Consider the following 26967-nt stretch of genomic DNA (forward strand, 5'->3'; position numbering starts at 1 on the left):
ACTCGTAATAATAATAATTACTTTTCCCAAGATAGATTGATAGATTCCCATTCGAAACCAAGGCTCCAAAGGAGTATGCTGAAACGTTGGCAAGGACTTCGGCACCTAGAAAAATGCATTAATAAGGACCAAGCACTGCGCTCATAATTTATTTAATTTTTTTTTTTGTATTTTTATTTATTTTGCATCTTGTTTGTTTGATTTTTCTTGTTGTTCTTTTTTTGTTATTATTTATTTAGCAATTGTTGTTGTATTTGTTGTTGCTGTTGTTGTTGGTGTGTATTGGTGTAACTACTACATAGTGTAATATGTAATATTAATGTTATTTGATATTTTAATGCTAGCATTTTGTATGTTATATATATGTATATGTAACTTGACCAGCATCCCAGGTGAGATGCCATTGATTTCATTTGTTAATAATAATTATTATATATTATATTATCCATATATTATTTATTTATATTTATATATATTTATTTGTATGGGGTTTCGTGGTATCCGTACCCTCCAAATCAGTATAATCAGTACTGCAAAAAGTTGTTTATGTTTCTAGATTGTAATGTAAGTTCGGTTTCGCATTTGATAGATTTTTGTTTTGTTTTTTCTTCATTTTATTAATATTAAACTGTATTATTTATTAGCTTTCCTGCTGATTCACTTTCTTCTGCTGTTTCTGGAGCACACCAAATGTGCGTCCCTCTCTATGCTTGGGGCTCTTTCTGTTCTTCCAGTACAATAAATTTATGTAAAGTTACAATTTACGATATAATATATTGATTTCTATATATATATACTTGTAATTTATATGCATAGTTGATGTAAGAGGATGCGGGATGTAGTTGCTAAACACTAAACTCCATTTGATGCGTTTTCTTTTCGCTTTTTCTTTTTGCCTTTTGTTTTTCATAGATTCTTCGCAAGTGAAACAAACAAATGAAACACTCACACTCTTCTCCAATCACACTGCCCATCCACTACTCCATTATCCATTCTCTGGCCTTCACTCTTCGCTCTCCTTTTGTAACACAGAATTTTCTTTCAATCGATTAGAAGATATATTAGATTATATTATTTATTCTTTAAGTGTAACTTCTCAAGGGTGGATCTCGTTTTCCTCTAAATGTCTATGCTTCTCTTCACTGAATCCTCATTTTCCCTGGCGCTCGGAGATCTATCCAGTCCACCGCCAGCAGTCTGCTACTGCATCTAATTCCTTCTACCTTCCTTCTATTCCGTTTATCACCCTTCTTCTACGATCCGTCGGTTCTAATAAGCGTTTATGCACATGGTAGGTATGCTTAGAAATTAATTAAACTCATATTTAAACGCCAGAGCACATTGTTTGACATAACAAATAAAAATAAACTTAATGAAATGATTACCATAAGCATAAAGAAAACCCCAAACAAATTTCAACTACAACGCGAGCCTCACACGCTCAGCTCACATCACAAGAACAAATTGCCCTGAAGTGTAATTGGAGTGGGGTGGCGGGGGAAAAATTGGATATCGGTTACCGAACAACCGCTTTTCTTTAACTATTTAATTTATTTAAGAACATTTTCGTGTGATTTCGTATGTGTAACAGTGTCTCCATGTAATTCTGTCCCTCTGTCTCCAATTTCCTGTATTTTTTTGTGTGCGTGTTCCATCGAAATGTTGAAATAACCAAAATATATCCATATATTAATATTGAATTTAAGCAAAGAGCCGGAAGCTGGGCCGTAAGCGTGTATGGAGATGTCTCGGAAGGAAATCGAAAGAGTAGAGGGAGTCGACTCAATCAGAAATTAGAATTGAGAAACGGCAACGAAACGAATTTAAGATTGATGCTGCCGTTTTTCACCGCCCTTTGTGGACGTTGTATGACTGCTGACTAGGCTACTATTTAGTATGCCTTTATCGACTTGTTTCCATGTTGTTTTAGTGGTTAATTCTTCTCTGGTCTTGGGTGTCTTAGTTGGTAGTGTTTTGCTGCTCTGCTTAGGAGAGATGGAAGGACATGCTGCCCTCGTTGGCGGCCACTTTCAGTTTCTGCCGCATCACATCACGGGTGGAGTAGTCGGGCAACTTCAGATAGTTGACACAGGTCATCACAGATGGTAGATAATCATTGGGATTCTGATTGCCATCCAGGGTCTTGCGCACAATGGTCAGCGGCGGTGTGAGCGCCTTGAAGCCACCGGTGGGCAGACGCGGCGATCCCGTCACGAACTGCAGGAATGCGCGCTGCTCGTCGCGGTTGTACGACGAGAGGATCTCGTACAAATGCTGTATGGCCTGAGATTCCTGGTGGAAGCCGTGATCCGTACGGCAGCTGTCCTGCAGCATTTTGGCATCCCAGCGCTGGTGCTGCTGCTCACTGGCCGAACCACAGAACACGCACTCCAGCTCCTCCGGATAGAACATGCGCAAACGTTGTATGGGAAAGACGGAATCGAAGCCTAAAACAAACAAAGAAATTAGAACTGCAGTCAGAGATAGTTTTTGTGCGTCAATTCTTACCCTCACGCAGTGCCTCAAACTGCTTCTGTACGCCCTCGATGAGGAACCAGTAGGTGACCAGCGAGATGTACTGACGCAAATTGTGTACAGTCACGGGCGTGTCGCGTCCACCGCGACACAGCTCAATGTTGGCATGACCAGGCAAGACAAAGTCCAGCCCCAAATCAGCAATGGGACAGCCATCGAGATCGAGGTTCTCAATCTACAAAAATCAAACCATAATTAGAGCTTTCATTTGCGGATTAATTTGGGTTGCTTTTGCTTACCTTCTCCGTCTTCTCCATGGCATCCAGATTGGGATCGGTCAGCAGATACTCACGCTGGCGCACCACATCCTGCAGGCGCACCAATGTATTCTGCACCTCCGGTGCCACACGCATCAGATCGGCCAGGCCAATAGAATGCTCCTCGCTGACCAGCCAGCGATAGAAGGGCAATGAGAAGGGCAAGTCCAGCTATGAAGAAACCACAAAATTTAATTAATATTTAGCCAAGGGTTGGGGTTAAAGTGAAGCCTTACCATGCGGCTATCCATCACAGCCTTGGCCATGAATTTGCCCAAGAACTTAAACTTGGTCTTGGCTTTGGTCATTTGTGGCAGCTTCGACGATTTGCCCAGCGGCAGTGGGAACAGGCCATGCACCGCATTCACATAGCTCATCGTCGTGGTGGTTGTGGTTGTCTGCATCTGCGCTTGCTCCGCTGCTGCTACGGCAGCTGTGGTGCTGTTGGTGTTTGTTGTGCTGCCAGCCGTCGCCGTCGTCGTCGTTGTGGCTGGATCATTCTGATTCTGAGCAGCCATATCACTTATTTGCTGTGCGATTATCATATTTAAAGCGTTCTCATTGGAGCCAGCACTGGAGGAGCTGTGCTCCGCCTGCTGCTGCTGTTGTCCAGCTCCACTGCGCAGGGCGTGCGAGCGACCGCTGGAGCGGGTGGGATGTGGATGATGTGGCGGCTGATGGGTTGTTGTTGTTGTCGTCGTCGTGGTGGTGCTGCTGCTGCTGACTAATGTGGCAGCTGCTGGCGGTGACTGATCCATGGTGGCCGCATCGAGAGCATCCTCAATGTGTAGCACAGCACTGCTGGACTTTACCACATCCACAATGGTCACTGAATTCTGGCGATAGCTGTCGCTGCCGTTCCAGAGCCCCAGATCCGTGCGCTGAAGCTCAGAAGAGACCAGAGCATAGAACTCTAGGGTGGGGCCGAGGCCAGTGCCCACTTCGTTCTCGTACTGGATCTCCAGCAGGGCCTTCGAGTGGCCAAAGTCCTGGAGGATGTGCTCGGCCTGTTTGAGGATCTCGGCACGGGAAATGGCCCGCTTGCGGCGGTCGAGACGCGGGGCCACACGCTCCGATGATTCGGCGGCATTCAGGTCTGGCGTGGTGTCCAGCAGGCGCTGGAGAGCGCGATCCCGATCGAAGCTGGTGGCATAGAACAGCAAATGGCGCGTCTCGAAGGGGAAGAGGAAGGGGCAGGCCATGCCGATCTGTGGCAGCCACTGTGGCAGATTGCCGGTCATAATCACGAGAGGATCCTGCAGCTGCCGATTGGCCTTGGCCGTGATCTTAGGGTGCACAAACTCCGACTGGGGAATGATGTTCTGGCGCACCACACAGCCATAAAGATGCTCCCAATGGCGGTTGAGGGCGTGGATGACGCGAAGCATGCACAGGGCGTCCAGGGAGGCGTCCTGCACCGTCACCACATCGGCGGGCAGCACGCTGTTGAGGAAAGGCTTCAGAGCAGACACCACACAGGGTGCGATGCCCTCGTGCCAGAGCTCCGTCTTCTTGCGCATGAACTTGCTGCTCGACTTGTGCGACTTCTTCGAGGAGGAGCCGCTCGCCGCTCCCGACGAGGAGCACGACGACGAGGCATTGCCATAGCTCGGGGCAGAGGAGCTGGAGCTGGTCGCTTGTTGATGATGCTTCTGGGCACTGCTGCTGCAAGAGCTGCTGCTGGAGGTGGCGGGTGCTGTTGCCGCTGCTGCCGCCTCCTCCTCCACGGGACGATAGTAGATTGTGTGCTGCTGCACCCAGATGCTCGCGTTGCCCAGCAGCGTCTCCGACTCATTGTCGGTCTCTGGCTGCTCGTTGACCAGCGGCGAGAACTGCTTCACGGCCTGGTACACGGTCATGTTGTAGGGCAGCACATGCTCCCCGATCATAAACTGCAATTTGTGCTTGAAGCCTGCCTGGGTCATCACCACAGCGGCCACATTATCGTCCATATCCTCCTCACTGTCATCGTCAGAGTCGGCCCGAATGCCGCCATAACCACGAACCACCAGATAGCGTTCAATGGCCTGGACCATGGCCAGGGGATCGATCTTGACGGTGCCGCCCTTCCATTGCCGCAGATTGCTGCACTGTGGATGGCGCTGCAAGTTGCACTACGAAGAGAGAGAAAATGAGGATTAAAGAGAGGATTTATCGAGAGGATTGCTGGACACTCACCTTCAATTGATGCGTGTTGAAGAAACGCAACGCGCTCTGATTGGATCTGCCACCAGGACCTGCTGGGAAGTCGTGCACCTTAACGGGGAACTGTTCCAGCTGTGTGACGCAGCCATTTAGCTTGGCCACAAACGCCCCAAAGGCCACGGGCTCAATAGTGGGCAGCTGGCCCACATTCTGGGTCAAGGGTTCCAGGGGAAGTCCTGCAAAGACGTGCATGAAGCTGCGCAGACGCGCATCGCGCTCCACCAGACCCGACTCGCTGGTCATGTAGTTGAGCATGGCCTTGATCAGGCCCGAGTGGTTCACCTCGAAGGGTGAGATGTCGCTCTCCAGCAGAATCGTCTTCAGCTCCAGCAGGGCGTCGAGGCAGTCGTGGTAGCTGCCGTTCAGCTTCAGCAGAATGCTCGACAGACGCTCCAGCACATTGGTGCTGCCTGCCGTCGATAGCTGTGTGTTCGAGGCTGTTGCGGAGCTGCTCTCCGAGGCTCCGCCTCCTCCGCTGGAGGCCTTGCTGCGTCGTGCCTCTTGCTCCGTGTAGCGCTTGACAAAGTCAATTGCCTGCTCGCGCACCCATTGGCGGGCCCGTTCGCGATTGGCCGCGGCCAGAAGATTGGCATGGGAGATGCTCTTGCTGATGCTGGCCGCCACGGCGGCGGCATTCATTCCGCCAGCGGCACCGCTGCCATGCTGGCTCACCGAGTAGGCCAGGGCCGAGGCCGAAGAGGATCCTCCGCTGGCATTGGCATTGCCGGAGTCTTTGGTCAGTCCATGATGCTGCAGAGCCGACTGCTGCTGCTGATGCTGCTGGTGATGGTGGTGATGGTGGGCCGTCTGGCGTCCCCAGCGTGCCGGATTGAGTGAGGCCAGGAACGAGGATTTCGTAGAACCGGCGCTGGTATTGTTTCCAGCATTGAAGCGACTCTTGGAGCTGCCCGAACCGCTGCCCGAGCTACCCGTGCCGCGTCCCCCCGAGCTGCTGCCAAGACCTAAACCAGAAAGTAAAATCATTTAGAATCTGAAGGAAGGGGAATTGATGCTTGAGACTTACTTGTAGCGCGACTGAGCAGATCGTGCATGGCCGAAGTAGTTGGTGGTCCACCTCCTGAGCCCGATGATGCGGCTGCTGCTGCAGCGGCGGCCGCAGCTGCTGCCACAACAGCATCCTCCTGCCGGGACTTGGCGCGTCCGCTGCTCTGCGACTTCCGCTTGGGCGGAGCCTTGCGCTTCAGCATGTCCGTCATCTTGTGCTGCAGTGCCGTGGCCGATAATGAAGAGGATGATGTTGACGAATTGTTGCCAGCTGCTGCAGTGGAGCCGGAGGCAGCGGCACTGCTGGTGGAGGCCACAACCATTTGATTGGACGCATAATTGTTCTGTGCTCCCATGGCCGTTGCTGCTGGGGTGTACATCACCTGGGACATCTGCTGGATGCCACTGGGCACCAGTTCCAGCTGTGGCGGCGGTGGGCCTGGGGCTGCCGGCTGCTGGAAGTGCACATATTGACGCGGATCACCCTGCGGCGAGGACACAAAGTACGCCGTCTGTGGTCCAGCGGCTGTCGAAGAGGATGATGATGGCGCCGAGCTGCTGTAGTTGTATCCAGAGGTGGAAGAAGCGGCTGTGGCATCCAGAGATCCAGTGGGCACGGGTACGGGAACGGGTGCTGGTGCGGACTTGGCACTGGCCGTGAGCGCGTTCATGGCATGCGAGAAGCTCTTCACGCTGTACGACTGATGTTTGCTGCTGCTCGGCGTGGCCGAGGCACTCGACGAGCCGCCCGGAGCACTGCTGTCCATGAAGAAGGGATTCACCTGCAGACTGTTGGCCGAGGCGGGGGCCGATTGCGAGCCTCCCGCACTGGCATTGGCGGTGGGTGTAGCTGTGGCACTCAGTGGCTTGGGCGATGGATTCGAGCAGATCGGATTGTTGGGGTCCGTCAGCTGGCTGAACTGATAGATGACGCCCTCGCGGCGGAAGTGCGTGCCAAAGACATCGGGCAGCTGGCGCATCAGTATCTCGGCCATCTGCAGCGCACCCACCACAATGCGCAGATCGTTGCTGCCCAGCATGCCGGCAATGTGGCTCGACACCAGCTGATACTTGAGCACCTGCCGCAGCAGCTCCGGTGTGGCATAGTAGACCATGCGGAGCAGTGCCCGCAGGCACTTGTAGCGCACATTGGGGCCAGCGGAGGAGCTGTACACCTCGTAGAGCACGTTGAATATGTGCTTGATGAATTCGGCGGCCAGGCCGCGCTCCTCCTTCAGACAGGCAATCCTTGCGTCCAGCGAGGGGCGACGCTTCGTTTGGCTTCGTGGTGGATTGTTATTGTTGTTGTTATTATTATTATTGTTGTTGGCATTGCTCGTAGATGTGGCGGCTGCCGTTGCTGTCACTGTGGATGTGGATGCAGAAGAGGCTGCTGCTGCCGCTGCCTGTGCCGATGTTGAGGCTCCATTTGCAGCTGGTGCTACGGCGGCAGCTGTCGCTGATGAATTTGTAGTCAGATCTTGTCCGGCGGCCATGGGTGCCACATAGTTGTGATTCATGCGACGCTGCACGGGTCGGGTGGTGCCAGTGTCCTCGTTTATCTGTTGCATGGCATGAAAATCAACGGTGTAGGTGCGTCCCAGTGTGCTGAGGCTGATCTCATCCTCGCTGCTCTGATTGGCGGCCTCGATGAGTCGCGAATCGATGGTCGAGTAGTTGTGCCAGGCGCCGCGATCGTCGCGCCACTGCCAGTGCACCTGGTCCTGGGTGTTGAGCGTGGGTCTGTCCAGCAGGGCATCCACCGAGAAGATACCGTCCAGGGGCAGGCGCGGCATCAGCTCCCCAATGAGGCACGTCAGCTCGTACAGCTCCGAGGGGGAACGGGCGATAAGTTCCACGTGGGTGGCACTGGCCGCGGCCGGCTCTGCGTTGCCTGTGAGCAGGTATAGCAGGGTGGCGGCAATGTCGTTGCGCAGCAACGAGATGGCCAGGTCTGGGCAGCTGCCGCACATGAGGCTCAGCATGCGGACGACGGCGGTGAAGGTGCCCGTGTTGAGGATGGCTGGGGTGACCAGCAGCAGCTGCTGGCAGTTCTTTAGCAGATCCGCGCTGGCGATCTGCTGCAGACGCTTGCTGTCGTGTTGGAAGCTCTCCACCAGGCGGCAGAAGGCCGAGCACACGCTCTCCACGCACTTCTTGTCCTGCTGCGAGAGGAGGCGCGCGAGGTTGGGCAGGCTCTCGGACACAAAGTGGAACTCCTCCGAGTGCATGTTGAGGCAGCAGTTGGCGGTGATGGACAGGGCCGCGCGCTGTGCCACGATCGAGAAGAAGTCCAGGTAGGTGAGGCAGGCCGAGATGCCGTTCGCCTGCAGGATGGCCTTGTTGTGGCGACGCGAGAGTATCTCGAGGGCCGTCAGACTCTGCTCGGCCACGTCCATGCACTGGATGACCTGCAGCTTCTCCAGGAACACGGGCACAGCCTCCACGACTGTCCCCGAGGAGCGGGGCAAGGCCTCCAGCATGTAGGCCAGAGCCCGACAGGCATTGTTCATGATATCAAAGTTATGCTCCATGCGCAGCAGATTGATGAGTGCCGGCACCACCTGCTTGATGGGGAATCCCGCCAGGGTGTCCTCGTTGCCCATCACCAGCATCTGGCACATCTCGATGGCCGCCTGCAACTGCTGGGATTCGTCGTGCGACTGCAGTCCCTGGAGCAGCTGGTTGGCTTTGGAGCTGCTGTTGTTTCCGATCGTGCGATGGAGGATGTGCGTCATGCGCGGCCCGAGGGCTCCGAACAGATGCGGCGGCAGGCCGCGGGCCTCGAGCAGGGCCTGGAGGCGACCCACCTCGCTGTCGTCGCTCTCCGAGTCGGCGGCTCCATGTTGGGTGGTGGTGGTGGTGCTGCTGCTGTTCGTGGTCGAGGTGGTTGCTGAGCCAGAGCCACCACCTGCCACTGATCCGCCGCCAGATGTTACATTGTTGCTTTGGCTGGCTGAGCCGGCACCGCCGCTGCCGCTGCTGCTGCTGGTGGCGCCCACCGCGCTGGTTCCACCTGCTGACGATCCACTTCCTGTTGCAGACCCTGCTGCTGCCGCACCACCACCGCTGCTTCCTCCTCCGCCGGCAATGGATTCACGAACGTCACGGGCGGCACTCAGGGCAGCCGCAACAATACTGAGGTTTGTCGAGTTGGAACCTACGATGGCATTGTGTAAAAATAGAGAAAATTCATCATTAGCATAGTCCGGCATGACGATTGTATCTCTATTAATATTTATATTCGTAGCGTAATACGTAGCATGTGTGTGTGTTTCGGGTTTTTGGGGTTAGAAAAAACATTAAACAGAAATTTCGAAAGTGAAGGAAGGCAACAGGGGTATTAGACAGTCATGTTTTCCAATTTTTCTTTTAAAATTTCAATTTTCGCAAGTTATCTTGACAGTGTTGGAAAGCGTGGCAAGCTAAGAGATGTACACAATTCGATGGGCAAGGCAAATCGTTACACGGTTAATCGATAGAGGATACTTAAGCGAAAAAATAACAAACAAAAAATCGTACAACAAAAATAGCTAAATAAAGTGATAAATAAGGAAAATTAAGCATAGTTTAGTAGTAATTTTTGTTCAAAATTCAATAATAATTATGTTTGTGCTGCCACCTGTGGGGAGGGTTGTGTCACCCTGTAAATGCATTGAGTGTTTGTGTGGGTTTTGTGTTAGGATGTGTGTTTGTGTTTGCAGGATGAACAAATCAAAATCAAAGCAATATGTGTAATGTGTGTGTGGTGGTGTGTGTGTGTGTGTGTGCTATAACTGTTCGGATATATGGTGGTTTACCTGTCGTTACTTGCTGTCCACCTGCATGCGGCGGTCCACTTGGCGGTTGTTGTGCCATCAAACTATAGGTTAAAGCATCCGAAGCTGCTAATAAGAATGGTTGTTTATGCCACACACGACACGACACAGGTGGAGGCGAAGGTGGTTGTTGTGGTAGTGGAGGAGGAGGCGCAACAGCCACAGATAGAGCAAAGTCGTGGGGGAGAAAGAGAGATAAATGCAAAACGATATTTAGTTGTTCTTCTTATTTATGAGGGGATTTGGGGTTTGGCTTTGGAGGAGTCGCAGGGCAGACACCACGAGCAAAGCATCGCTGGAATAAGATACAGAGAGAGAGAGAGAGGGCCAGCCATCGAGCGACAGTGAAAAAGTAAGACAAAGGATTGGGAGTGCATTTTGGGTCGGTGTGGGGCGGGGGGGAATTGGGATTTTTCCTAGACCATAACCAGCACCACAAATAGGAGAGACTAGATACCTATACACCTACAATTTGTACATATGTATATATACATATATTTACAGCGGACGACGACTGTATTCTTGATTTATAATATCCTAAGGCAGAGTACATGTGTGTGTGTGTGTGTTTTTGTGTGAGTGAGTGCTGGGATGGGGGCAGTGGCCAGGGAAGAGGGAGAGAGAGAGAGTCAAGAGTGCGTGCATGAGTGTGTGTTTAGGTAATTCTTCTTCCTGACATATGGAAATTCCCCCCACTCCTCGACATAATCCTAATCCCAATCCTAAAGAACGATTTGGGGTCATGGTATCCCTGCTTTCATTTGCTTGCGGTTTCTCATCCTTTCATCCATTCTCCTCCTCTTTCATCTTCGTTCTCATCATCATCATCTTCTTACCACTGCTATGCGTCGCTTTGGGCCCCTGATGGATCTGTTGTTGAGTTGTCTGCGTCTGTTGTTGAGTTTGTGTCTGCTGCTGCTGTGCAGGATGCGGCGGATGTTGTTGGGGATGATTACTCCGATAGCTGAAGAGGAATCCCGGTTGCACGATTGTGGCACGCTGCTGCTGCTGCTGTTGCTGTTGAAGAGCCAAATGCTGCTGCTGCTGCTGTTGTTGTTGTTGCTGCAACTGTTGCTGATGTCGCACGGCCACAACAACGGTGTTGCCACCTACTTGCTGGTACTGATAGGTGCCCGGCGGTGGCAGCAACTGCGGCTGTTGGTGTGCCTGTTGCTGTTGTTGTTGTTGAACAGAAGCAGCAGCAGCGTTGCCGTGTGATTGATGGTGTTGCTGCTGCTGTGCCGCTGCCGCCGAACTCACACAGGAACCCGTCTTGCCTCGTGAACTGCGTCGCAGGGACGAGCTGCTGCTGCTGCTGCTGTTGCTGCTGATTGTAGCTCTGTTGCTGTGGCGGTGGCACAAATGTGGCTGCTGTCGCTGTAGCTGTGGCTCCTCCACCACCCGTGTACCGAGTCAACTGTGGCGGCTGCTGCTGCTGTTGGTACAGTGCCGGTGGTGGTCCTGCCCCTGTGGAGGTATAATGATGTTGTGGCGGTTGGTGTAATACTGCCACAGAACTGTGGTAGTAGTGCGGTTGTTGTTGTTGCTGGTGCTGTTGGGGATGATGATGATGATGTTGCTGGGGCGGCGGCGGCGGTGGCGGCTGCTGTGCAAAGTACGGAGGATAATGCCCTGCCGCAGTGGGTGTCACAAAGGAAGACAAATGTGCAAACTGATGTGTGGGCAACAGTTGTGGCGGTGGTTGGGTGGGTGCTCCAGGTGCCCCAGGTACCCCAGGTGGCTGTTGCTGCACTGTCAAGGCATATGGCGTGGCTGTCATGTGTGGCACTATTGCTGGGGGTGTGCCCATAATACTATAATCAACAATTGCATTGTTTATGTTGCTATGGCTGTTGTGGCTGTTATGGCTGTTGTGGCTGCTGTTGCTGCGTGCTGCACGAGGCAGCATTCCACCACCAGCTGATGCAGCACCTGGAACTGGCCCCGCCCCCTGTCCATGGGGGGCGGCACGTTGATGATAGCCTGACGACGTTGTTGCTGTTGCTATTGACTTTGTTGTAGTGGTTGTTGCTGTTGTTGTTGAATGCTTGATTGCAGTTGTTGTTGAAAGCTTTGTTGCACTCGTTTTTGTTGAAGTTGTTGTAAACTTTGCCTCTGTTGTTGAAGAATTCTTTGCCACTGTTGTTGAGAACTTTGTTGCTGTTGGTGAAAGCTTTTCTTCACTTATCCCTGAATGATGCTTTGCTGTGGTCACTGTTGTTGGTGCAAGCCTTGTTTTTGTTGTTATTGTTGGTGTTGTCGTCGTCGTATTCTTTTCTTGAGGTTTATTGTTGTTGTTGTTAGATCCTTTTACGATTCACGTTCAGACAGAGAGAGATTAAGATTGAGAGAGTGGGCAGAGGGAGTAGAGAGAGAGAGAGAGAGAAGAGAGAGTAGTGGGAGACAACAGGTTAACAGCTTTATTCATTCATGTTTGTCATTCTTTTTGGATGTTTTTTCTGTTTTGTATTGTATTGATTGTTTTTTTTTGTTATTTCTTGCATCTACACTACTGGAGTTAGTTTTTTTCTTTTGGTTTTTGTTGTTTTTTTTTGTTTTTATATTTTGGTAATGTAATGCAAAATAAAATATTTTATTTTTGAGCGCAGTGTGTGGATAATAGAGGAAGAGGCAAAGGGGTAGAAGAGACACAGGTGGGACGGGGACACTGAGCACGACTTTCTGTCGCTGACAATGATGATGTTGCTGCTGCTGTCGCTGTCTGTCGCCTTCTTTAGCTAGTCATAGCTAGAGGTATAGCTGTTGTTGTTGTCTCTCTCACATACTAATCTAACCACGCACACACACACACACACACACACAAGCATAAGCTCCAGCTGCTATTCCATTCCATTCGTTCCTTTCCTTCATTTTATGGTGCTGCAAACACCTTTGCTTTGTCGCTGTTATTGTTACAATGTTGTTGTTCTATTTGCTTCTCTCTCTGTCTGAATCTTCGTCTCCCGTTTATAGCTGGCTCTCGTCAGTGCCTTCTGTGCCACTGTTTCCATCATCCATCTCCTTCCTTTGTAGACACCGAATTTTGTTGTATTGTGTTGTTTTTTTTTTTCATTGTTTCACGCACAAAAACAACAACATCATCATCATCATCAACAACACAAGAGAAGCACCAGCATTAAATATTTTTGATACAACTCAAATCACGTTAGAAGAAATGTTGTTTTGTTGTTAAAAACCATATGACATTTTCTTTTAATCAATGAGAAATTATTGTAGATGTAAAGTTTGATTTTGAAAATAAAACAACTACATTTGCAACAACAACAACAACGACATCGAACGTGCAAAATTAAACAATATCTTTTGTTTTTGGCAAATGTAAAGGGGGGTTGGTTGGGGGGTTTCCAGGATTTGTTTTGAAGCAAAATGTATTCGAAATGCAAAAATGTTCGTTGTTGCACATGTTTTCGTTTTACAACACGTCCCGTACTGCACAGGTCAGGAACAGTGTGACCAGCAATAGAAAAAAAGAAAATAACACATCCTATGGTATGGGAGGGGACACACTGGGCACGTACTACGCAGACCACTGATTTGATCGAGCTGATGTCGAGTGCATAGCATAATTAAAAATAATCAACAAATGATATATCATAGCACAAATAGGATGTGTTGTGTGGGTGTAATCTTTGTGGGGTTAAGTAAGAAAGAATGTGGGGCGTATAATTGCAGCAGTTCGATGAATAAGCGTAAAGTAAATAGTGTATAAATGGAAAGCGTGTGTGGAGGGGCGTGTGAGGTTTAGGTGGGGGTCCAGTCCCAGAGGTGGTGGCAGCACAGCCCAAAGTTTAGAAAAGGTTTCCCCCGGTTATTTATTTCGCGCAAATCAAAACTAGAACATCATTTAATATTAGTTACATACATGCAATATTCTTTTGGAAAGGAATTCCGACTATTTTCACCACTATTCGATTAGACTTTAAACACACTGAGCAGCCGTATTTAATCAGCAGAGTTTATATACATGAGTGTATCTATTATATATATTGTATTATTGTTCTCGACAGCGCAATGTACGATTCAAGACTGAGGGTACAATTTTTTTTCGCTTCTGACATTTGGAGTGCGTTGGCATTGTGAAAGAAAAACAATTGGTTTTTTGCCTTTTTGTTTTATCAAAATTACAAAAACAATTAATATACTAGACATTGGGGAATAGCGCGACAAGAAGTCGATTCGGCGGCGGACTCAAATTCGTACTCGCAGAAGTGTTTTTTTTTTTTGCTATTGTCGTTACAGATAAGAAATGCGCAAACTGATACACAATAAAGAAATGGAAAAAAAAAAAAAAAAAAAATACTACGAGAAAGTGCAATTAATTTTGCCTTTCGAAAGGCGTGTGGCAACACTGTTATACGATAGAATAGCCTTTGAAAGTAAAGTGTTGGAAAACGTCAAAAACCAATAGGAAATATGTGAAACATGCCGGAATGGAACGCAGGATGGGGGAACACATACAATAAAATAAAATCCCTTCTTTCTATAAATAAAAGAGAACCATTTCGACAAGTTTCTATGGCTACAACAGAAGAAGAAACAATTTCTTATGTACTATATACATATGTACATACATATATATACGTGGGGAAGATCTTAGGCTTAGAACTAAAGCAGATGGATGCAAGATGCTGTGTATGTGCAGTCTTTAATATGTAGTCAAGAGCGACTCACCACCAAGTTCTCCAATTAGTTGCTGGGCAAATTCACTCTCAGAGATGTCTTCCTCCTCGAGATCCTCGTCCTCTTCAATATCGTCGTCCTCCTCGTCGTCGTCGACGTCCTCGTCCTCAGTTATCTCGTCCTCCTCGGCAACGATCTGGGCGTCCTCTTCGTACGAAGAGTCGGCAGAGTTTGCAAACTCGTAGAAACCCACCTCCTCCTCCTCTTCTTCGTCCTCCTCCTCCTCGTCGTCCTGATCCTCCGAAGTGTCCTCCGAATTGGACGCCTCAAAACTGTTTACTCCCTCGGCGCCAGTCGTTGACGACGTTGGCTTGACCTCGGCGCTGTCCGCCGCGGACGTGCTCGGGAGAGGCAGGCTATCAACGTCCAGATTTCCGTCCTTCTTATCCAACTCCTGATCAATTCCCCCGGCCTCCACCAGGTTCTGCTGCTGCGAGAATGGCGCAAGCTCTTGCGATTCTTCCCGTGCTTGATAATGGTGTACGAAGACGACGACGGCGATTTCTTCGACGTTTCGGTGCTGCTGGACGTGGCTTCAATGGCCGCTGCAGTCACCGCTGCCGCTGACGCAATCCCCACTGAATCGCTTGCCTGCAAACGTTTCTCGCTGCTGACGGCTTTCTGCTGGTCCTCCTGCTGCTGCTGCTTGGAGCGGCTATGACTGACCTTGCGCGTCTTGCGGTAGTAGTTGAGCAGATTGCCGGTGCGTCCGGTGCGTGTGGCTGCTGCTCCTGTTGTATGTGACCGGCGCAATGGAGTAGTGGTATTCTCCAATGGTCCGCTGGACTTGCGCTTGATTGTTGCTGGCAAAGAGGTGCTGCTGGGGCTACTCGTGATCTGTCGCTGACGTGCTGCGGCCGCTGCGCTGCTGGTGCTTGGCCGTTCCTCCGGTGAGACGGTCTTGGAGCGAGTGCGTTGGGCAACACAATCGCCGCCGGAAGCCTGGCGTGGTGTTCGCTCACCTTCCCCTACGGCTGATGGGGTTGCAACAGCTGCTACTGCTACTGCTACCTCCTCCTCCACCACCTCCCTCAGACACGGGCTCGTTGTTGTTTTTATTGGGCGTTGTCGGGTGGAGACGTCGCTTCTTGGGCGGCGTTGGAATCTCCACCAACGGATCACCACCGGGTGCCGCTGAAATAGGCATTGGGGCGACAAGCCCAAAATGTGATTAGTACTTGCTCAAAGAAAATACAACTGCAGCTGGGGGTTCTTAGTAAGTGTTGTAGGTCGGATGGCGGCAAAATTTAGAATAACTATTTTACAATTAAACGTCGAAAATAATGCTCTAATGCTCAGCTATTTTTATATATATTTGATTCGTTTGGCTATAGTATCGTCAGTGTTTGTAGATTTGTGAATGAATGTTTGAACTTATTGAAAACTTATATGACAACTAACAGAGAGGTAGGTAGGGTGGAAAACCTAGTTGAAATGGGGTCACACTGAGAGAGCCACACTCACGAGAGAGAGGCAGAGAGTGTGTGTGTTATATCCCCATTAGTTATGGTCTACTCACATTGTTGGCTGCTACGATTGGGTTTATCCTTCTTGTTATTACTGTTCTTGCTGCTGCTTTTCTGCTGCTTCTGCTGCTGGTGAGGGTGATGCTGACGCTTGCGATTGCCCGGCGATATCGATTGATCGCTTTTAGCGTTCGCTGGCGATGAGGGCGAACGCGAGCTGGTCACTCGAAAAGCGGACGACCGCTTAGCAAGCTGAGTCGTCTCCTGATTCTGCTTGCTGCTGCTGCTCACGCGACCTTGACTGCGCGAACGGCGTGAGGAGACGGCTTGGCAGACTGCTACTGATGCGGCTGCAGCGACTCCGACTGCGACGGAGGCGTTGACAGCACTGGTATTTTTATAATTATTATTGGTTGTTGCTGTTACGGCGGTGGAGCTCTTTTTGTTTCGATTATGGCTTCTATTGTTGTTGTTGCGGCGCTGTTTATGCGATCCGTGGTTTAAATTGGTATTAACTGTGGCAGAAGCACTGCTATTGGCGGCTGTTGTTGCTGTTGCTTTTGTCGCTGCTGTCGTGCTACCGTCGTGCTGCCCCTCCGTCAATGCAGAGAGCGATTGACTTTTAACGGATTCGGCCATAGACGACACTTAACCGCACCGGCATCGAACACACTGAACATGCCAACACACAACCAATGGTTTTAATTGATTTGCAAAATTGTTTCGTTTCACTTACAAAAATGTTTGTCTAATGTTTAATTCTCCGTGTTTATTTGATTTTGTTTGTTTACGTATTGCGTTATTGCTGGATTTTTCACTTCACTTTTACAGTTGAGTTTCATCCGTTATTTTGCGTTCGTGCAGTGCTCCAAAGGAAGAGAGAGTCTTGTGCTGCAATGAAACAAAGGGAGGTACAAAAATGGTTAGAAAGAATAAAGTCACGTTGCATTGGTGAGTGCCAGAGTGAGAGTGGGAGAGAGATAAAGCTTTAGAACGTGTCAAAAGTTGCTCTCTGCTCTCCCTCCTCTTTGACTCACCACCCTACCCTATTAAAAATAGTCACAAAGAATACATGGGGGAGACGGGCCGAGTCACATTCGAGGAATACAAATGGAGAAACAGCCAGACATCAGCAGATAGCAGCAGCAGTAGGCAGCGAAGCGCGATCAGCGGGCAGAGACAGGAAATACTGACATGACAGCAATGTACAATGTAGGTAAAAGAGACAGAGAGAGCGAGATAAGAGTGGAAACACTCGCAGTTCAATGAATTTAAAGAAAACCGGCTCAGCACAAATCAAGGGTGTACACGACTCGGAGCGGGACACAAAGGAAAAGGAACTTGGCGAAAAGAAACGCACAAGCAGGCAGATTACAGATTTACAGGTACCAAGCGCACCCAGCTCAGCGGAAAATGAAAACTGCCCAAGCACAATGGAAAACACCACCAAGCAGGGAAATACACACGACGCACCACCACACTCAAAGAATCACAAAAGACGTGGAGGGGGGACAGCGTATGAAAACTGTAAATAAGTTAACAGCTGTTCGCCAGCAGCCAACGACACGTGCAGAGCGAGAGAGAGAGTGAGTGAGAGAAGCGTGAGAGAGCAACGTGAGAGTGTCACGTTGAGTGGAACATTGCAGACACACTCACTCACTCACAGCTGAGCCAAGTCAGCTGTTTTCCACCGTTTTGTTTATATTTTGCTTTTCGTAATCCTACGCTGCGCTGCTGCTGCAGTGTTTGTGACCCCCCCCCCCCTTCACACATTTATGTGCGAGCGAGAAACAAGTTTTGTCTGCCTCTGTGTTCGCGTGTGTGTGTATGTGAGTTGCCATGCTTGTTTCGCTGCCAGAATAGAAGATGAAATGAAAAGGCAGCAAAGCAAAAGTGTGTGTTCGTGTGGTCATGTTCGTGTATGTGTATGTGTAGGCTGGAGAGGCAGCGAATAAGACCTAAACGTGTGCTGCGGCTGCTGTGTATGCCCTTTGGAACGTCGACGTCAACGCAGAGCAGCGTTACATTATATATAGGGGAAGGGAACACGTTATATACACACCTATATGAATCAGGCTTAACATATACTCCAAAAAAAGAAAAATGCGTAGTTTCAACTCGTCTGCCCTTTTTCGATTCAATCGGCTGACACGACACTGTTTCGTTCTGATCCGACTTCTTATTTTTGTGGTTGCACATTGACAGACAGACAATCACTCAAATTTGACATGAAAAAAAAAACATTTGCTGTTAAACTTGCAAAAAAAAAAAAAAACAAATCGAGTTCAAGGCCGTCAAAATGGGACCAGCAAACCCCAAACCAAACGACGACGTCAGCTTTTGAGGAAAATTAGTTGTATTTGGTTTTTCAATTGTATGTCGACATTTTTGTGTTTTTATCAAGCGAGACGTGGGAGCGTGACACGAAGTAGACTAAAAAAGAGATATGGAAGTGAAAACTAAACTGAAGCAAGAGTAGGGCAGCGAGCGGGTTTTTCTAAGCATTATACACTTGTAATATTAAGTTCCCCTGATCGTTTTTTGAGTGCCAACGACGTGGTGAAGTATGAATATCGAACAACTCGGTTCGTGACCCACCACTAATCTCGGCTATAGTCTATAATGCCACAAGTTTTTCACACCAAAAAGCACAGACGAAACGAACGAATAAAAAATTACTGTGGTATATGCGAGGCCACAAATATGGCAGCGCCTTTATTTTTTGTTGTATTTGTATTTGTGCCTTTGAGGACGGGTGTGTGCCAGACATTTCTGCTGTGCGTGTGGCAACTCCAACATATGGCAGCGGCGGGTTCAATTGTTGTTGCTGCTTTTTATCATAAATCGAAAATGGGGAAAAGTTAAGGGCCTCAAAGAAAAAATAAATAAATGAGAAGCGCGTATACATTGTACGTAATTACCACTACCATGGGGGTTAGTTGGACTAGACAACCCTCACAAGGAATGATGACAACCCTAAAGAGCATAATTGATAACAGTTTTCAAAGTGTGTGTGCCTATGCTCTCCCTCCTCTTACCGTTATGCCTTCTGCGTGTTGTTGGCTTTGTTTGTAACTTATTTGAATATCGTTGTTGTTAAAACTCAGTCGAGCATATTGTGAATAGTGTTCTCCTGTCCAGTTTTCTTTTTCCCCCCACCCTCACCCCGTTTTCCATTGTTACGAAACCTGCCTACGCACAGCTGAGTGTGAGAGCGGGATGCCAAGCACTTACTCACTCTTCTGGCAACTGTAAATGGGGGCATTTCAGCTTTCCTCTTGTCCGTTACCCTACTGATAGATTCCCTCCCCCAAAAAAGGAATTACACAGGAAGAGAAAGCCTTAAGAAAGAACGCAATAGAAATGGTTGACTTGGCAACCCTACTTCTGGCCTGCGGGGGGTGGCCTGGCCCGTGGCCCCGTGGCAAGGCAGCGGCAACATGCAACAATTAAAGCGAAAAACCCTGGCTATTGTTGTAGTTTCTAACTCTTGAAGGTTGGGAAATATATTTCATACAAGGTCAATTCTTGAGAGGGGCAAATAGGGAGAGAACAAGCATTAAAGGTTCCCTAAAAAACTTGTTGCAACGAGCAATACAGGAAAGAAAAAAATAAGAAAAAGTAGTAGGAAAGAGACGGACTACGGTCTTTTACACAACACAACTCGTTATGTACACACAAACACACACACAGCCACGCGTGCAGGCAGCGGCACTGCTTATATACAGTTATACACACACGAAGATGAGATGGTTTCGAAATGTACTTTAGCTTTGCTGCATTTTCCAGGGAGCATTTTAATTTAATTTCAATACATTTCACATGAATGTGTATATAAACCATTTAAAATATTAAAAAAAGACTTCTATGTGGGGCTGGCTGCTAGCCTTCCTTTGCTACGGAATTAAACGCAGAAAGAGGCAGCCCAAAGCAGCGACAGAGCGCTGGCCGAGCTGCATGTTCGAACATGTGCACGAAAGAGAACGCACGAGGGCAAGCGCATGACGACGTTACACACCAACACATTCGAACTGACACACACACACACACACAGAGCCAAAGACTCGATTATAAAAGCGTAGAGAAGGAAAAAATACACAACGAAATCAAAGTGAGGAGGAAAAAAAACGTAATGCATACACAATTTCAACAATTTGCATGCTATCGCAGCGTAATAATTTAATAATAATTATATAAACACCAGCAGCACCTTTTTTCAGTATGTACCCAAGTATATAAGGAAAAAATGTACAATCGTTTGCATTTCATTTCCTTCCTTCTCTCTGGTTTTTTGTCTTTTCAATAGCGCACCACACGACACAATATCAAGGCAAAAGGCGTTCTCGGAAGTTAATTTAGCAAGAACCAAAGAACATACGTTTTAACTTATTAATTAATTACTTTATGTTCAGTATCTCAAATAGTTTTTTATTTTTTTGCTTAAATGCTGAAAATGTTTTCCAAAGCGCAACGTAACGAACCGAACCATCCGAATGAAGAAATTTTTCGAGTGGAAAAAAACGATGGAACTTGAGTTTCATTTGGATGTTTTGAGACTCGTCAGCAGAGAGTCGTATAGAGAGGCAGAGCTCATTTTTGCGTTCGAGAGAGGAGCCAGATAAAAGATGGAAGACATATGGGAGACAGTCGAGTGAAATATTAATATGAACTTGGGGATAATATTCGATAGTTATATTGAAAAAACTGATACATTGAAGAAAGTCTCTGACCTTAACAGGCCCTCAGAACCCTCAGTTACTATTGAGTTATGATTGGATCTATTAAGGCACATTTTTTCCCTAAATTGTACATATGTATGTCTGTATACCTTATTTTACAAGTTTATTTATTGGAAAACTCATTTTAAAACGAAGTTCCTAAATTACGGAATCCCGAGCATAACAGCATTGTGATTTTACAAGAGTGATTTGGAATACAGAAACAGCAGAAGAGCGCTGTTGCGCTGACTCTTTGAGAGAGTACAGGAAAGAGCATTTAAGCGATAAATGAGAGTTGTTCTGAGTGGGCTTCGTACATATGTATGTACATACATATGTATATGATTAATCTGTTACCAATTTCTAAATAAAACTTGTTTTAGTAAATAAAAAGATATAGGATATGTCGGGCAATACATTCCTCTTGAGTGAGTGTTAGTGCGAGTGGACGTGAAAACAGGTCACTCAACCCCTGGAAATGAGGTCAACCAACTCTCATCCAGTGGACTGGTCTCAATCTACACGCTAGCCAAACGCTCTTTAGCATCAAATGTGTCACCTTAAGTTAAGCTAATTATTTTAAAACATAATATATAGCATGTACAAAAATAAGCTGAAATTCCTGATCTGATGCATTTCCACTCAAAATGGCTGTTGGGCTGAGAAGAAATTGACAAAAGAGGAGATGCAGAGAGAGAGAGAGAGAGAGTGAGTGGCTCTCAGCAATATACTTGGGGGTTGGTTGGCTCTTTCACTCTTGCTGGTTTCATTCCCTCTCTACTGTTTCTTTTACCTGTGGGTGCCACCACCCCTTCCAATGTTACTGCTTACATTTGATCAGCTGATCGAGCGCGAGTGAAACAGAGTCTGTCTCAGCAATTTACGACAAATCTAATAGGGTCATGGCACCATATGTACTCAGCTGACCTCTCCCTCTCAGTTGGGGCGCGTGTGTGTTTGTGTTATAAGGGAAAAATAAGCCACGTATCCACCACAGCACACCACGACGATACATACAAACTTACGAGCGAACCACCACACTATCAAGGGCTGCCATTTGGCTGATAAAAATGGTCGGCCATTTGTTTAGACAACGATAGCACTGTCCAACAAAGCAGGGGCAGAAACCAACATTTGACCGCAATCAGGAATGTAAGGGAAATGTGTACATACATACGCAGATAAGGAAACATCTTAATATAAACATCCTAAATTAAATGTTCATTATGCTGGTCTTAAAACTCAAACAGCTGTTGGCCTGTGCACATTTTCAATCATGCTGCGATAGAGAATGATTGGCAGGGGGGAGAATTTGAGCGGCCCACGCAGAGCAGAGAGCTGCTCAACAACGTCGACGTCGCTGCTGACGTCTTAGCTGGCCTAGTTGACACAAGGCAGCTCGAGCTCACTCGCTCGCTCACCTGCGCTGCCGTCGTCGTCGTCTTCCCAGAAGCAGCAGCAACAACAAAGTCAATTGCAAGTGTGAGCAAGAGCAAACATGTGCACGATGTTTCAACAACAAAAACCAGTAACAACAATGCCAAATAATGAATATGCATACTGGATGTATCACTCACACACACACAGAGTCGCCTGCATACACGCGCGTGTAAGTGCACTGGAAATGCAGCTCTCAATGAGAGAGAAAGAGAAGAGCGCTAAATGGGGCCACGGTTGTTGGCAAATTTGGGGCGAGCAAACGAGTGCTAGAGAAGAGACTTTCGCTTATCGATAACATAAGAACAGACAGGGAGGAACATATTTATTCGGCAATTATCGACTTACTAATCTAAACGCTCATTTTTATAAACAGCTAATAAACTGGAAGTTGTGGAAGCTGGCTGGCTCACTGGAAATTTAATTCTAAGCACAAACAGCTGGCAGAATGGAGTGCAGCATCACATCCTTACGCACATCGATCTGCAGGTGGATTGAGTGCTCCCGATCGATGGCGATGGTCAGCTCCTCGTTGGCCAACTGCAGGGCGGTAAAGAAGGCTGAAGCCTTGCGCGAATCCACCAAGCACGAAGCCTCCCGGTCATTATCCGCTGACAGGAAGCGTGGTAGGAGGCGCTTGAAGCGACTGGTGACCGTGGACATCTCGGAGGTAGCCACCACATTCAGCTCCCCGTCACTGTTGGCCTGGAACTCCAGGCTGGGCGACATATTCTTTAGCTTGTCGATGAGGCTCCGCAGCAGGCGAAGCGAAGGCAGGGCCAGGGCCAGCTGGGAGGGCGGCACCCGGGGCACCACATAGGTGGGCCAGTCGCTGGCGGGGATTATGGTGACGGGCACGTCGTAGAGAACGTCTCGGGCCTCCGTCGAGGAAGTGGACAGCAACGAGCAAGCCACAGATATGCATGGAAACTGAATTCTCTGCAGCTTCAGTTTGCAGCTATTGGCGCCTCCGCCACGAAGGAAAGACAGAGCCCGGCCCAGATTCGCCGAGGACATGATTAGCACAATATAATCCTGATCCGGGTGAGCGGCCTCCATAACGTACTCGGGAAAGTACTCCGTGGCTGCAATGCTCACCCACACTAGCGGTGACGACGTGGAACTCTGGTCCTCGTTCACAATGAGGTGCATCTGCTGTGCTCCCAGTATCATGAGGCAGTCCTTGGACAACTTCGACAGGGTTGCGATTATATTCTGGAATTCTCGCATGTACAGCGGATCCTTCATCTGGGCGCGAAACTTCATCTGCACAGCGGGAAGCGGGTATCGGTATCAGGAGGCAACACAAAAAAAAAACGGAAAAGGAAAAAGAGAACAAAACAAAAAAAAGGAGTCAAACACACGGCTGCCAACAACAACTACGCTGCGCTGTCCACCGATCTCTTTTGCACTCGTTTCCTTTACACAAAACGAGTGAGAAGGAAGATAAAGGGCGGTTTTGGCATACTCTTCTACGGTTCATATTTAACAGCTAAAGCCAAATAATGCTCCTCGCGTGCGGATACTGTTATACCCGACACAGAGTTAGAGCATTTTTAGCAAAATCAAGACCCTTTGAAGAGAGTCGAGAGAGGGGTAGTGGAGTGGAGGCACAGCTCCGTCGACGGCTCAAAACTCATGGAGTTCAATGTACACACACACACACTCACTCATCAATCGCACACACACATCCACATAACCATATGTACACCACTCAAAGAGAGTCAGCCAGGCGATGGGCAAACAAAGCGCAGAGCAAGTTCCGACTTGGCGTTTTGGCTTTTTGTTGTTTCTGTTCTTTTCTCTTCTTCGTTTTTGTTTTGGTGGGGCAAAGAGCAAACGAAACGCAACTCGAACGAAATGAAACACACATACACACACAGATGCAAGTGCCAGGTTCTCTCCTCCTTGCATACAAAGTCATCATCAAGAGCGGCAGGCAGGGCAGACAGACACAACAGGATTTTTTTATTCACCGCACTGACTAGCAAATTAAAGGAGAAAGGGAGAGCGGAGGACGGGTCTGGCAGAGGAACTGTGTGGTTTAAGGAATGGGGCTGGCTGCGGCGAGACAGGCGGCAGGCAGGCCTCCAGGCAGAACTCTCTCGCTCACTCACACAGTGCCAGAGCGGGCTGGCAAGGCAAATCAAATTATGTGGCCCGGCCGTAGGCGTTTAGTCTTGAATAGGGAGAGGAAGAGCCTCTGCTCCGGCTTGGGGGTCAAAATATTTTCCTTTCTGCAGTTCAATCAACTTTCAAGGTTGCCTTTGGTCTTTGAGACGTTATCAGGCGGCCATTGGGAATGATAATGCTTGGTATAGATGCGCACTGGCATGATGACAGGTAGCACAAATTTTAGAAGATGGAAAAAGCTTCTACATAAAGGCACCAATTGCGTCACACAGACCTTTCTAGAAAAGATGAGTATGACACGGGAATTTTACATGCGCAAATAGCTAGTACTTGAAGAGGGGGTAACAGTTATTCTACAGACAGTGTTGTCCACTGCAAACAGCTGTTATACACAGCCATGACGTCACACGGTCCATAGCTTATTTCATCAAGCCACGAAAGAAAAGCATAGATATTCCTAGAAATGTTCATTGGGCGAGCGATGTTCTCACAGATTTTCCTTTTGTTGCTGCATTACTTGCAAAAAATGTGTCTGGTCTGAGCACGAGGCTGTCAATTGAGCAAGAAAACCTCGCCAGGCCCCAAAAACGAAACTCAATGCAATTCCGAATATATTAAATAGCCAAACAAATACATGCATACATATAGAGAATAAAGAGAAGAGAACAATGCCAAAACGCTGACAAGAGGCCAAAGAATTGAATAAATGCTGTGCTTGGAAGAACCATCTATGTACCTCCCATACTCACACACATATGCACGCACACACACTCTTTCCCTCTGCCCCACGGCATCATCACTCGATTGAAGTTTGCAGCATAAATAAAAGAGAAAGTAAAAACTTATCAAGATGCGTATAGGCCTTGCCACCCGTACCACAATCTCCGCCCCACAACAAGAGGAAATATCAATTCGAAATAGAACAAAAAAAAAGAACGCATACATGCCTGGATACCCTACACCGCTGCTGCTGAGGTGTGTTGCCAGGCAGCATTGGATAGATTTAATAGAGAAATGTGACTACACATTATTCCAGACGGAATATTTGTTACCCGATGCATAATGTATACAATGACCAAAAGGTTTTCCTTGGGCAATTTCCACAGGGGACTGTCCGAATAGGCAGCCATTGTAAAAATCAATATCAAAATATTACCCACACTGAAATCGCACTTTGTTCGGTTGAAACTTCACCAAAGTCTGGATGATATACTAGAGAGTTCTTGAGATAGGCTTTTAGCAACAATAAATGACAACGAACTGTTCAAAAATTGCTTGGAAAAAGTAATACAAGAAAAATGCAAATGGTCGACATTTTGTTTTCTGTCTCGCTGCTGCTGCTTATTTGACGAAATATGTATGCCCGCATGTGAATGTATGTGTATCTCGTTTCCTGAGCCTCTGCCCAGCGAAGCCCCCACAATCAGACCAACCGCAGCACCCCTTTCATATCAGATAATGTTGCAATTTACATAACACATTTGCTTTTTTCACTTTTCCCCGACATTCGACTTACCTTTGAGCTAGTTTTTAATTATTATTTGCACAATTTTCACAGATTGGGTTTATGCCCGTAACAAAATCTCCCCGACCACCGACGAACAGCACCAGACTAGGGTTGTCAAAAATATATCAAAATATCAATATATCGATATTTTTTCCAAAAAAAAAAAATATTTATATCGTGATATTTTTTTGCCGAAATATCAATATATTGATATTTTTTGATGATATTTTTTGATATTTTACGTTCGTTTATTCAAACCAAATACAAATTTCTAATTCTAGTGTTCGCTCGGCAAACAACTCTTTTTTGAGTTCAAAATTTTCAGTAACTTTTTTACAATATTCAACATAAACTGAAGTACCAGCCCAGCTATTAATTGTGTGGTATGTGACACGCGCAGTCGCATGACTGATAAGCATATCAAAGAAAGGGTGTTTTTGAAATTCTTAAAAAAAATAGTTTTGGATGCTTCCTTGATAGGTAAAGAAAAAGATTAAAAGGAGAGTATTATATGTACATATATGTAAGACGAACTATGGTAATGTTATAAACAATTGTCAGACTGAAATAAGAATAAAAGATGCTATAAACATATGCAAGGGTCTGATTTCTATATGGCAACTATGTATTTCTGCATCGCGGAATCGAAATTCAGCAAATACAAACAAGCAAAAAATATCAAAATATCGAATTTATCGATATTTTTTCAGTGATATTTAATATCATTTTGATATTTAAAAAAAAATATCATTGATATGATATTTTTAAAATATTTGACAACCCTAGATGGAACCAGGGACTTATCGATATAATATACCGCACGACCCTCAAAAATATATCTAATTTTAGAAATATATCGTCAATACATCGTACATCTTAAATCATTTTCCTCGATGTTGATCTTCTGCTTAATATAACCAGCTAGTAAGGAATCTCAGCACTAAAGCCATACTTTTATCCGATTCCTAAAACAATTATTAATTAGATTGGCTACTTTTCATAGGTGTCTTTTATTGAATTGCTTAGGAAATAAAGATCAAATTGAAAACGTCAACCAAAAAAATAGTATAACACGTTACGCGAGTGGGCATGGAACTTTACGATACTTGACAACTTGTTGCTTGTCAGCCGGTAGAATGATATGTAACGAGTCTATGGATACCCTCTTTTCATTAGACATGGACT

At 47.3% G+C, this 26967-nt stretch overlaps 2 protein-coding genes across 2 annotated transcripts; both read right to left on the minus strand.

Moving 5' to 3' along the window:
- Positions 1 to 612: 612 nt before the first annotated feature.
- On the minus strand, positions 613 to 25883 carry LOC117898489 (E3 ubiquitin-protein ligase TRIP12). Its single transcript, XM_034807925.1, is given in 14 exon segments — positions 613 to 2447; positions 2509 to 2710; positions 2775 to 2963; positions 3029 to 4906; positions 4971 to 5959; positions 6022 to 9162; positions 9803 to 9886; positions 10657 to 11122; positions 11124 to 11287; positions 14513 to 14951; positions 14954 to 15655; positions 16041 to 16184; positions 16186 to 16878; positions 25792 to 25883. Coding segments are annotated over 13 exon segments (9300 nt in total). The 5' UTR covers positions 16627 to 16878; positions 25792 to 25883; the 3' UTR covers positions 613 to 1986.
- Positions 22451 to 25883, minus strand: LOC117898488 (checkpoint protein HUS1). The gene is made up of 2 exons (XM_034807924.1): positions 25792 to 25883; positions 22451 to 23408 (listed from the first exon to the last, which is right to left on the minus strand). The coding sequence occupies exon 2, from the start codon at positions 23406 to 23408 to the stop codon at positions 22569 to 22571; it is 840 nt and encodes a 279-aa protein (XP_034663815.1). The 5' UTR covers positions 25792 to 25883; the 3' UTR covers positions 22451 to 22568.
- Positions 25884 to 26967: the final 1084 nt, after the last annotated feature.

Source organism: Drosophila subobscura, chromosome O, assembly GCF_008121235.1.
Source record: "Drosophila subobscura isolate 14011-0131.10 chromosome O, UCBerk_Dsub_1.0, whole genome shotgun sequence".
In the NCBI taxonomy this organism is placed as follows: domain Eukaryota; kingdom Metazoa; phylum Arthropoda; class Insecta; order Diptera; family Drosophilidae; genus Drosophila; species Drosophila subobscura.